Source organism: Heteronotia binoei, chromosome 3, assembly GCF_032191835.1.
Source record: "Heteronotia binoei isolate CCM8104 ecotype False Entrance Well chromosome 3, APGP_CSIRO_Hbin_v1, whole genome shotgun sequence".
Classification (NCBI taxonomy): domain Eukaryota; kingdom Metazoa; phylum Chordata; class Lepidosauria; order Squamata; family Gekkonidae; genus Heteronotia; species Heteronotia binoei.
The window spans coordinates 28,340,814-28,352,481 of record NC_083225.1 but is presented as its reverse complement, the minus strand read 5'-3'; the positions used below and the strand labels follow the sequence as shown (position 1 = coordinate 28,352,481).

At 50.3% G+C, this 11,668-nt stretch overlaps 1 protein-coding gene across 2 annotated transcripts in view; it reads left to right on the top strand.

Moving 5' to 3' along the window:
* The first annotated feature begins 3,452 nt into the window (after positions 1-3,452).
* GPC6 (glypican 6) overlaps positions 3,453-11,668 on the top strand; it is a 1,229,042-nt gene continuing 1,220,826 nt past the window's right edge. For both annotated transcript variants that reach the window (XM_060233620.1, XM_060233619.1), the window contains exon 1: positions 3,453-3,622. In XM_060233620.1, coding sequence (XP_060089603.1) covers positions 3,466-3,622 — 157 coding nt within the window. In that variant the 5' untranslated portion in view covers positions 3,453-3,465. The remainder of the gene's footprint in view (positions 3,623-11,668) is intronic.

The following is an 11,668-nucleotide window of genomic DNA, read 5'->3' as shown; positions in this document are numbered from 1 at the left end:
TATTAGGCCACACACCCTTGATATAGCCAGTCTTCCCAAGAGCTTACCAAAAAAGAGCGTTGTAACCTCTTGGCGGATTGGCTACATCAGGGGTGTGTGGCCTAATATGCAAAGGAGTTATTGCTAGAATTCCACCCCTGTCTCCTGTAAACACTACATTGCACTCGGTAGGCTACAGGTGCTCTTCTCCAAATAGAACTGGGGGGCATAATTACAAGCAAGCAAGCCAGCAAGCAAACCCTGAACTTATCCAACTTTCAGGTGGCCCATGTTTGTTATGCTGCCAGGATCAGGAAAGGTTCCTTCCTTTACCTGCCGCCACATTTTCTTGGGCTCATTTTGCTGATGAAACACAGCTCGTTGCAACACATCTTCCCACCAGAATTGCGCGTCTGTACCTTACAGCTGTACACCATCAAACATTTCAAACAGGAGGGAATCATCAAAGTCCACTGTCTCGAACCGAGGCAAGTTTAGGTGTTCTTGCAGTCAAAGTGTGAGCCGGAAAAACCCCTATTTCGAATCTTGCGTTCGCTGGGAATTCCCAGCAGCCTGATGTGTGCTGCGCCCTCCAAATATCAGTCTTCCACCCTGATGTACTTTACAGAGCTGTTTATTTATTAACTTCATCGGTACCTTGCCTTTCTCCCAGTGGGGACATGGAGCAGCTTACATGGTTTTCCTCCTCTGTTTCATCCTCACAACAACCTTGTATGTTAGGTTGGGCTGAGAAGAGGAGGAGATTGCATGTTATAGTGGGTTCAACGCAAAGAAGAGGTGAGGTGGTAGTGATTAAAGCTCTTTTATTCAGTAGGCAGTCCCCTGTGCAAGCACCAGTTGTTTCCGACTCTGGGTACAGCATAGTATAGAACTACAATCTATACCACAGACTGGACTAAGGGGGCCAACTATATACACTTCAGGGTTCCCTCACAAGCACGCCATTGGATCATTCAAACCAGCAGGGGGCCTGTGATTGGAGCAGGACAGCAGGGATTTGGATCCTACTGCTCATTGTTCCTGAGTGTCCAAGCTCAGTCCTCAAGGCTCCAATGAGCCAGGCAGGAACACCCTTAAATATACACTCTTCAGTTCACATACACAACAGATGTATACCCTGCCCTTCACTCAGAGTGGCTTAAAATCTCCTTTCCCTTCCTCTCCCCATAAAAGACACCCTGTGAGGTGGGTGGGTTGAGCGAGCTCTTTTGAGAACTGCTCTTGAGACAGCAGCTGTTTTGAGAACTGTGACTAATCCAAGGTGACACCATCAGCTGCACGTGGAGGAGTGGAGAATCAAACCTGGTTCTCCCAGAGAAGAGTCTGTGCTCCTAACCACTACACCAAACTGTCTCAAACATGACTGTCTCAAAGTCACCCAGCAAGCTTCTATGACAGGATGGAAAACATTAGAACCGATCCAATGCTCTCTAACCACTCTATCATGTGGGTTCTTCCACGATTAATGAAGTTGGAGACAGCATGTAATGCCTTTGAAAGCTCAAGCGTTTATAAGGCCATGAAATTTCTAGCTATCCATTCCTAGAAATCTGATCCTGAGAGGTAAAGCATGCCCCACCCAGCCAAGTTGTTCAGGGGACAGCACCAGGTGATCCAAGCCAGTGAGCCAAGCTACACGTTCTGCAAAGATTCGGGATCTCGGGGGAGAAACAATCTCCCTAGACCAGGGTGGCCAAACTGCAGCTCAGGAGCCCCGTGTGGCTCTTTCACACATATTGTGTGGCTTTTGAAGCCCCCACCCCATTGGCCAGCTTGAAGGCATTTCTCTCTTTAAATCACTTCTCCAAGCCAATCCTACATCTGGCATTTATTCTAAGCAGCTTCAGGGACTGCCCTGCCACTAGGCAAACTAGGCAATTGCCCAGGGCGCAGGCCTTCTGGGGGCACCAAATTGGGTTCCCCCATGTGACATTATGGGGGGGGGGGCACCAGAAGTTACCCTCACCTAGGGTGTCAGACACGCTAGGGCTCTTACCTTAAGCAAGTTTGGTCACCCCTGTCCCAGCCAGTCTTGAACTGGTTAAAAAAACCACCTCCTTTCCCGCACTCCTGCCCATCCATCAGCTGCAGCAAGCACCGAGGACTCTTTCCTGGGCTTTTAGAAGGGCTTAAGGTTTGGGAACGGAGCTCAGTAGCCACACCTGCGAAAGCCCGCAGGTTCCAGTAATGTTTCGAAGCACGGGTGCAGGAGAGGGTGGAAATACTGGCAACCTTCTTACCCTCCGGCTCTGCTCCTCCCTTTAACTGGCAGGTTGGGAGCAGCAGCAGTATTTCTGATAAAATTAGGGGGGGGGGCTTGCTTTAAAAGCCTAGAAGCAGGGCCAGAAGGGGGGGGGGCGCAGTAGGGGGAGCTCGGAGACCTTTGCGAATGAAGCCTCTTCTCCCCCCCCCCTCCTCACGATCACCCTCCCCCCCGCGCCGAATAAGGGCGAAGGGGCTCCTCCGCCTGCTCCACGTTGGAGCGCAACGTGTGGGTCTCCCCCCTACCCCACTCCAGACTGCCGTGCAATGTGTGGGTCCCCACCCCAGCCGTGGTAACGGCAAGGTGGAGGGGAGAGGCGCAATAAAGAAAGGGGGCGCGAGAGACTCCAGGCCGGGTTTTCCTTGCCGCTTCTCTCCTCTGCCGGCGCTGGGGCTTGTGCAATGTGGAGCACGTTTTCTCGCTCGCCGGGCGAGCGCGCGTCTCTCTCTTTCGCTCTCGCCCTGCTCGCTGCCCGGGCCCGGCTTCGGCAAAGGGGCTGCCGGGGGCGAGGCGGCGACAAGAGGCAGAGGGCGCCCTCGCAGAGCCCCGCCGCCGCCTGCTGCTGCTGCCGCCGCCTCCCGCTCCAGCCTTGCCCAGCAGCGGCGCTTCTTCTTCACCCACCGCCGTCGCCGGCAGCACCAGTAGGAGCAGCAGCGAAGACGCAGCGGCAGCTCGGGAGATCTCCGCCGGGCGCCTGAGCCGCGCGGGTGGGGACGACTCGAAGCAACCGCCTAGGGCGCCCGCCTTCTTGGGGGCGCCACATCGGGCGCCCCCCCATGTGACTTGATCCGTTGGAGGGGGGGCCCCAGAAGTCACCCTCGCCTAGGGGGCCGGGCGGTCTACGGCTGCCCCCCTCCGGCCTCTTCCCCGCCTCTCCCCCGCCCGGCTTTCGCAAACTTTGCCTGCCCGCCGGCGGGGGGGCTCTTCGCCGCAACTGCCCGCCTCCCCCCCTGCCGGGGGTGGGGTCTCCGGCTTCGGCGCTCTCAGTTTGCAAGAGGAGGGACGCTCGCCCGGGAAGATCTTCGTGGCTTCTGCCTTTTTGGATTGTTGCAGCGATTCTCACCCTTGGTTATTGCTACTGTATATCTCGCTATCTATATTGCATTTGAGCGGGGGGCTTTTTTTGGAGGGAGGGGAGCGCTCGCTCTCCGTTCCTCCCCCCCTCTCCTCCTCCTCCTGCTCTTCGTGCCTTTTTTTGCACCATGGTTCCTCGGATCGGGGCGCTGCTCTGGGCTCTGCTGGGGCTGGGGCTGGGCGCCCGGGCGGCGGACGGCAAAGCGCGGAGCTGCGGCGAGGTGAGGCAGGCGTACGGCGCCAAGGGCTTCAGCCTGGCCAACGTCCCCTTCCAGGAGATCGCAGGTAAGGAGCCGCGGCCGCCGGCGCTGCTCTCCTCCTCCCGGGGAGGAAACGGGGGGACCTTGGAGAAGTTGGGGGGCGAGGTTGCTTCTCTCTCCCCCCCACCCTCATTCGCCAGGAGGAGAACAAAATGGGGAGGGGGGATTGCAAGAGGGTCTCTTTTTGGGGGCGGGGGGGGGAGCCAGGATGCCGCTGGAGAAGAAAGACTTCCCCCTGAAGTTTCTCCCTGGCTTAATGGGATTGAATGGGAGGCCGTCAAGTTTCTAGTCCCTCTTGTTTTTTTAACCGCTGGAGTGTTGGCGATGTTGATAGGATAAGGCAGGCGGGGGCTCTCAAGGCGAAGACACCCTCTCCCCTGCCTTCCATGTGCCGCTTAGCAGTCCAGATGACACCCTGGCACAGTTTGAGTTGCAGTCCCCCCCCCCCCTCGCCTCTTTATTGGTCAGGGGTCGTCCTTTGCCGCCAGAGTGTGCTCTCCTCGGTTTGCGCTTCTGTCCCCCCCCCCCCGATCTGTGAAACACCTGTGAAGGGTTTCTAGGATGGCTTCACCTGAGAAGGTGAAAGTGTGGTGAAGAGAAGGTCCCTTTTCATTTGCAAGGAGAAGAACAAAAAGGGGAGGGGGGATTGCAAGAGGGTCTCTCTTTTTGGGGGGCTGGGGGGGGGGAGCCACTGGAGAAGAAAGACTTTCCTCTGAAGTTTCTCATTGGCTTCACGGGACTGAATGGGAGGCTGTCAGGTTTCTAGTCCCTCTTGTTGTGCCAGCGCTGGAAAGGCAATGCTGAGGTTGCTCTTAGGAGAAGAGCAACTTTCAATGCAGACAGACACCCCCCCCCCCCCCCGCAATGTGCCGCTTAGCAGTTCAGATGACCCACTGGAACAGTTTGAGCTGTGCCCCTCCCCCTGCGATGCACGTGCTGCTTTATTTGTCAGGACTTGTCATCAATGTTCCCTCTAAGCTGCAGAGTCTGGTGAGCAAAAATTCTACTTCGGGAGCTGCTGGCCTTAAAGTTGTGAGCTCCTGCATAAAGCAGGGTGCTCTGGAGTCCATTTTCCTGAGCCACGACAAAAAACAGGTGGGCTGGAGGCTAAAAATCTGTGAGCTAGCTCCCGCTCACACAGCATAGAGGGAACACTGGTTGTCCTTTGCTCTCCTCGGTCCGCGCACCTGTCCCCCCCCCTCGGTCTGTGGAGCTCCTCTGAAGGATTCTAGGATGGCTTCACCTGAGAAGGTGAAAGTGTTGGACAAAAAAAAAAAATAAGGGTGGGGGGATACCGGGGTGAGAGGCTATGAAGGAAAAGCCCTCCTTACAAACCTGCCTTCTAGTAGAAGGACGAATGGAGAAAATCTGGCTGAGCAGTGACCGTTTGGGGACCTCAGGACAAGCAGGGCAGGTGGCCTTTCTCTGTGGAGTCTCTTTCTGTAAGCTTCTCTCCGGCTTCTGCTTCTGCAGAAGTGCGCCTGGGAAACAACGGCAAGCGGGTGGGGAGAGAAGAGCCTACTGAATGGAGGTCCCAGCCTCCCTGCATAAAACTTGCAGGAGTTTTCTGTGCCACGTTACAAGTGTCCAAAGCCAGACTCAGTGCTTGTCTGGTCACAGACCAAACCCTCCTCCTGCTGCCTCTTATAGGGCTGTTAATCTTTCTGCCCCTCAAGGAGGAAAGGGATCAACCTCCCTCCCTGTCCCCACACCAAAGAACCTCGGAAACCTCGCTGGGTGGTTCCTCCCTTCTCAGCTCCTTCGGTTTGAGGGCTCCTCAGTTGCGAATGGCCTGTTGTGTTCCCCTGGTTGTGTTTTGTGTTTCGAAGCCAGGCGTGCGTTGGCAACAAATGTTTCATGCGTTTGCTGGAACTGCCAAGTGAAGTGAATGGGGGGCTTCTTTCCAGAGGGAAGCTGTGATCCTACACTGGGTGTTCCAAGTTTGCAACTTTGCGCTCTGCTACTCCAGGTGGATCTGCGCAACTTGTCCCCCCTCTGGAACTTAGGCTGCGGTGACGGTGTGAGAGGGGACGGCTTTGAGTGCCAGCAGAAGTGTCACTTTGAGAGTCATTGCAGTTGGCTGCTGCCCTGGGCTGGATGCTGGTTTTGACAACTCAGGCCGTGGCTGCATGATAAAAAGTGAGCCAGGGCTTCCTGTAAACCACGACTGCCGTGTCCCCATGAGCATACTTGTAGCCGTTGGCTGACTTCATCCTTACAGGGGGTTGGTAAGGGTGAAAACGGCACTTTTTAAGCTACCTAGATCAGCACTGTGCTTGCAGGTCCTTAAGATGGGAGTTAAGTCATGCATAACTATTGTGATGGTCCAGGGCACACCTGTAGCGGCCACCTGTGAAGCCTTGGGTGATTTTAGTAGTTCTCATGAAGTTCTGATGAGGTTTAATTCTGACAAATGGGAGTTCTGAGATGCTTGAAAACTTGCGCTCTGCAAATCTTGTTGGCTTCTAAGGTGCTTTGTTGTTCAGTCGCATATTCGAGTCCAACTCCATGGACCATGCCACTCCAACTTCAGTCTTGTGTAGTTCTATGTCTCAACGGACCTTCTAACGGGGCACGAATCACATAACGGAGCAGTCTACCCTAACCACGGAGAAGTCAACCGTTGCCTTACGTAGTGCTGAAGGAACTGTGGAGATGGTGCAAAGCTGAAAGCACCGTTCTGGGTATGGTGGAAGTCTTTGTTTGCTTGAAGGTGGCTGTGAATTTGTCCAGCTTTCTGGGAGCTAGAAGGAAGCTTTTAGACTAGGCTGACTTTTGTTGGTGGAACACAGAGACCTTAAGACTTAGAAGAACAGCTTTAGAGGGGCCAAATTTTAAGAACCAGCCAAACAACCAGCTTTTAGACTAGGCTGACTTTTGTTGGTGGAACACAGAGACCTTAAGACTTAGAAGAACAGCTTTAGAGGGGCCAAATTTTAAGAACCAGCCAAACAACCAGCTTTTAGACTAGGCTGACTTTTGTTGGTGGAACACAGAGACCTTAAGACTTAGAAGAACAGCTTTAGAGGGGCCAAATTTTAAGAACCAGCCAAACAACCAGCTTTTAGACTAGGCTGACTTTTGTTGGTGGAACACAGAGACCTTAAGACTTAGAAGAACAGCTTTAGAGGGGCCAAATTTTAAGAACCAGCTACCGTCAGCTAGCCTGAGATTCAGGAGGCCAAACAGAAATTAGGTGAGAGGCTTGTGTTTATGGCCATTTTAAAGGTTGCACTGTGCTCTCCGCTCCACTCCCTGTCCCTTCAGGTCGCTAATCAATCTCCCAAGAGCTCTCCTCTCTGCCTGAGACCTTTGAGTTCTTCATTCCACTTTTCTCTCCGCTGGCTGTTCCTTCATTTTTAGGTGAGTGACAGCTGGTGTCTGCCTTTCTCTGGCTTTTTTTTTTAAAAAACGGTTCTAAAACATCTCAGTCAGGGTGGCTTTGAGTTGATGTCTCTTGTCACCTGTTCTCCGGGACACCTGATCGTTGCACCCTTGCTTTGGTTTTGAGACCAGCCCCTCCTGTGAAAAGCTGGGGTGATCCGCATTAATTATCAGTCAAATATTCGCCAAGTGGTGGAAATAAGTGGTGGGGAACTTAATAATCAGCCTGTGGCTTAAATAACTGCATCAATCACTGTTCCATCCAATATTACTCTTCAAGCATTGTCTGAAGGCTTCAGCATCCTCTCCTCCCCCTTGATGTGTGCAGAATATGAAATTGTGGCAGATGCAGGTGGATTTTTTTATTATTAAACATCTCTGGGGTTTTTTTTAAAAAAAACACTGTTGGGTTTAACTTGAGTTGATGCAGGTTAATGGGAACGTTTCAGTTTGATTGTAAATGTGCGTGAGCGGGAGGTACTTTTTTTTTTTTTTGTCAAGAGTGGGTTGTGTTGTTTTAAGGGGATCTACGCGCCAGTCTGTTCTTTATGTGCAGCGTTGCTGAGTGCTTCATTTTGTCTTTAATCATTTTGGAAAGGACCTAGCAGTGCTAAACATTCTGGGCTCCCTCTTTGCCACCCATATATGCTGTATACCAGGGGTGGCCAAACTTGCTTCATGTAAGATCCACATAGAATAAACGTCAGATGTTTGGGAGCCACAAGACATGGAAATTAGGTGTTTGAGGGAAGGAAGAAGGGAAGGAAGGAAGGAAAAGTGGAAAGAAAGCAAATAGATGGCAGAGGGAGAGGTAGAAAGAAGGCAACTTTAACTTTAAATGCCTTCTCCAAGCTGCTTAGATTGGTGAAGCAATTTAAAGAGAGAAATGCCTTCTCCAACCTGGCCAGTGGGGCGGTGGCCGCTTTGATAGCCACACAATATGCATGAAAGAGCCTCATGTGGCCATAAACAGTTTGGCCACCCCTGTTGTATACAGTGAACTGTCACAGCTGACTCTGGGATTTTATGAAGATGACATCAACGCCTCTTGTCGTTCCTTGTGAAAGCTGTAAAAGAGTGTGGCTGATTCCAACCCTTTTCTGTGCATGAATAATAGTGCATTTAATAGATTCAAGTGGTTAGTTGTGTTGGTCTGAAGCAGCAGAGCGAAGGTTGAGTCCGGGGCACCTTTTAAGACCAACAAAATTTTATTCAAGGTAGATGCTTTCGTGTGCATGCACGCTTCTTCAGATACATTGAAATGGAAATCACCAGAACATACAGTATGGACTGTAACTTCTATTTTAATGTATATGTATCTGAAGAAGTGTGTGAACGTGTGAAAGCTTATACTGGGGTGGCCAAACTGTGGCTCAGAGCCACATGTGGCTCTTTCATATTGTGTGGCTCTTGAAGTCCCCACCACTGGCCAACTTGGAGAAGGCATTTCTCTCTTTAAATCACTTATTTAAGCCAAGCCAACGGATGGCTTGGAAAGTGCATTTAAAGTTGCTTTCTTTCCGTCTCTCCCTCCCTCCTCCCTATCTGTTTGCCTGCCTGCCTGCCTGCTCTCAAACATCTGACATTCATGTCTTGCAGCTCCCAAACATCTGATGTTCATTCTTATGTGGCTCTTGCATTCAGCAAGTTTGGCCAGGCTTATACTGTGAATAAAACGCTGTTGGACTTCAAGGGGCCAGTGCGTTAAATGTTAAAGAATCTTGATTCAGACAACGTTTAATTTCCTGAGAACATGTCATTCTTCCTGTTTAAAGTTTGTCAGCCTTGCCCATTCTCACAGGAGTTTTAAAAGTTAAACTTTTCATTTCTTTTTTAAAAGAGGAACTTCTCCAGTAGTTGGAGCTGGATCAGGCTCTTGTCAATAATAATAATAATAATAATAATAATAATAATAAGTTTTTATTTATACCCCGCCCTCCCCGCCGAAGCAGGCTCAGTGGATTGGGGTGCAACTTTGGCCAGTTCCTGCATCCCTCTACAGATGCCAGACTTCCCTCTCCTGGTGTTGCTAGGAGTTCCGTGTCCCTCAGAAGTAGCATTTTTGGGGGCAGGGGGGGGAGTCATGTGCCACAGGTGGAATTTGCTGTTGGATCCAAGCCAGTGGCTTGTATACTTGATAACGAGAAGGAACAGTTTGAGGGAAACCAAATGTGATCAGTGTGCCCTTAGGACCGCTGGACCCAGATCTGGAAGACAAAAAAAAATTTGAACGTTGTGCTCTCGGGATGATGAAATTGACAAATGAGAGTCAAATTGTAATGTGAGAGACGGAGCTGGCTGGCTTCAGTTGCCATTCAGGTAGCAAATCCCTTGAACTAAACCACTTACAAATCCATCATAACTGACAAACTTCATTGGCTTTGAAGTTGGCTGTTGATTCAAATGCACTCTTTTTTTTAACTTATGTCCAGGTGTCCTAATCTGGGTGGACCAGCTGGTCTGATCTTGTCAGATCTTGGAAGCTAAGCTTCTGAGCTTGGTTAGTATTTGGATCAGTGTTCCCTCTAAGCTGAGTTAGTGTGAGCTAGCTCACAGTTTTTTAGCCTCTGGCTCACACATTTTTCTCTTTGCTCAGGAAGGATGGCCCCAGAGCAAACTAATTCATGCAGTAGCCCACAACTTTAATGCCAGTAGCTCACAAAGTAGAATATTTGCTCACAAGACTCCGCAGCTTAGAGGGAGTATTGATTTGGTTGGGAAAACGCCAAAGAATTCCAGAGCCTCTATGCAGGGGAAAGCAATGGCAAACCATCTCTGTACATGTCTTGCCTTGGAAGTCCTATGGGCTCGCCATAAACCATCTGCAACTTAGGAGGACTTAGAAGGTAACACCCATGCCTATGTCCAGATTTTGGGTTGGAGGCAGCCAGCTTTTTCACTCATAAGAGAACATAAGAGAAGCCATGTTGGATCAAACCAATGGCTCATCCAGTCCAACACTCTGTGTCACACAATGGTCAAAAACCGGGCACCACCCGGAGGTCCACCAGTGGGACCAGGACACTAGAAGCTCTCCCACTGTTGCCACCTTCCAGCACTAAGAATACAGAGCATCACTGCCCCAGACAGAGTTCCATCAATACGCTGTGGCTAACAGCCACTGATGGCCCTCAGCTCCATATGTTTATCCAGTGCCCTCTTGAAGCTGTATATGCCTGCAGCTGCCACCACCTCCTGTAGCAGTGAATTCCACGTGTTAATCACCCTTTGGGTGAAGAAGGACTTCCTTTTATCCGTTCTATAACCCGACTGCTCAGCAATTTAATTGAATGTCCACGAGTTCTCATGTCGTGAGAAAGGGAGAAAAGTTCTTCTTTCTCTGCCTTCTCCATCCCATGCTTAGTCTTGTAAATCTCACACAGTTCTCTTCACTACAGTCCCCATCTCACCTGGCTTCTGTCTGCACAGGCCCCATGATCCCCAACATAGCCTTTTTTTGGTGGTTGGGTGAGATCCCCTCTTTCCTTTTTTACCAAAGGAAAATCAGGTTGTATCGAATCCATTCCACTTTTTCTTTCACATCGGAGATTATAATACAGTCTGGTGCATCCATGCTGTTGTTTCTGCTTTTTGCAACACTTTGTTGTCTTCAGAACTCAGAAGCCACACCAGTCACGCGACTCCAAATGCACTTCTTTGCAGTTCTATTATACTGGTGTTAAATTGCTAAGTGTAACTTTTTATGCTCCAGCTAGCAAATGCTGAAATGGAACACATACATCTAAATCTGTTTGGGGATTTGCATATACACAAAATGTGCAGCGTTGCAAATTCCTTCAGCATACTGGATGTGTGAATTCCTGTTATTGGGGGGGGGGGCATAAGCTGGTTCTGTGCAAGCCCCAGAGGGGGAAAAGCTTTAAGTGAGGGAGGAGGATGGGGCAGACTCTGGAAAACAGTCGAAAGAAGACTGTCGTATGCAAGCAATGTAGGATCCATTTCCGTACCCACCCAGTGAATTCTGTATCTGCTTCACTGATACGCAGTTAATTACCTCTGAAATGAAATCAGGTGATACCTATAAAATTGCTCTTCAAGTTAACAGCGATCAACTGGTTTGAGTTACAAAACTACTGGAATTCTGTAACAGCAGCAACAAAAAGACCATTGTTGAAGTGCGGTTTTTGAATCAGAGCGATTGGAAATCCAGTTCTACTTGCAGTCTTTTGTCGGAGTCACGGACTGATTTCCCACTCGCCTTATGCCACTCTCACTCTCCTCTTCCATCAAATTTCACACTATCTGCCCTGGGGCTGCAACTAGCTTCACCTTTTTCGCACAGCAAACAGAAACCAGTTTTTAGAGGATCTGGTTTGCTTCGCGAAAGAGGCGGAGTGATGAGTTGCAGCCCCGGGGCAGATAGTGTGAAATCCGACAGAAGCCCCGCGGAGAAGAGAGTGAGAGCAGTGTAAGGCTAGTGGGGATTTGGTCACAAATTTTTGAAGCTGTTATATGACTGAAAACGGAAGGAGGGATTGAAATAGTTACATTTGAACACCATGTGACTGGAAAACACTGTATCTGAATGGGGAGCATTTATTAGTGTGTGTGTGTGTGTGTGTGTGTGGTGGGGGGAAGATTCCAGAGCGGAGCTGGTTCAAACTACATATGAAACTGCCTTACACTGGATCAGATTCAGGTGGGTAGCCCTATTGGTCAAAAGCAG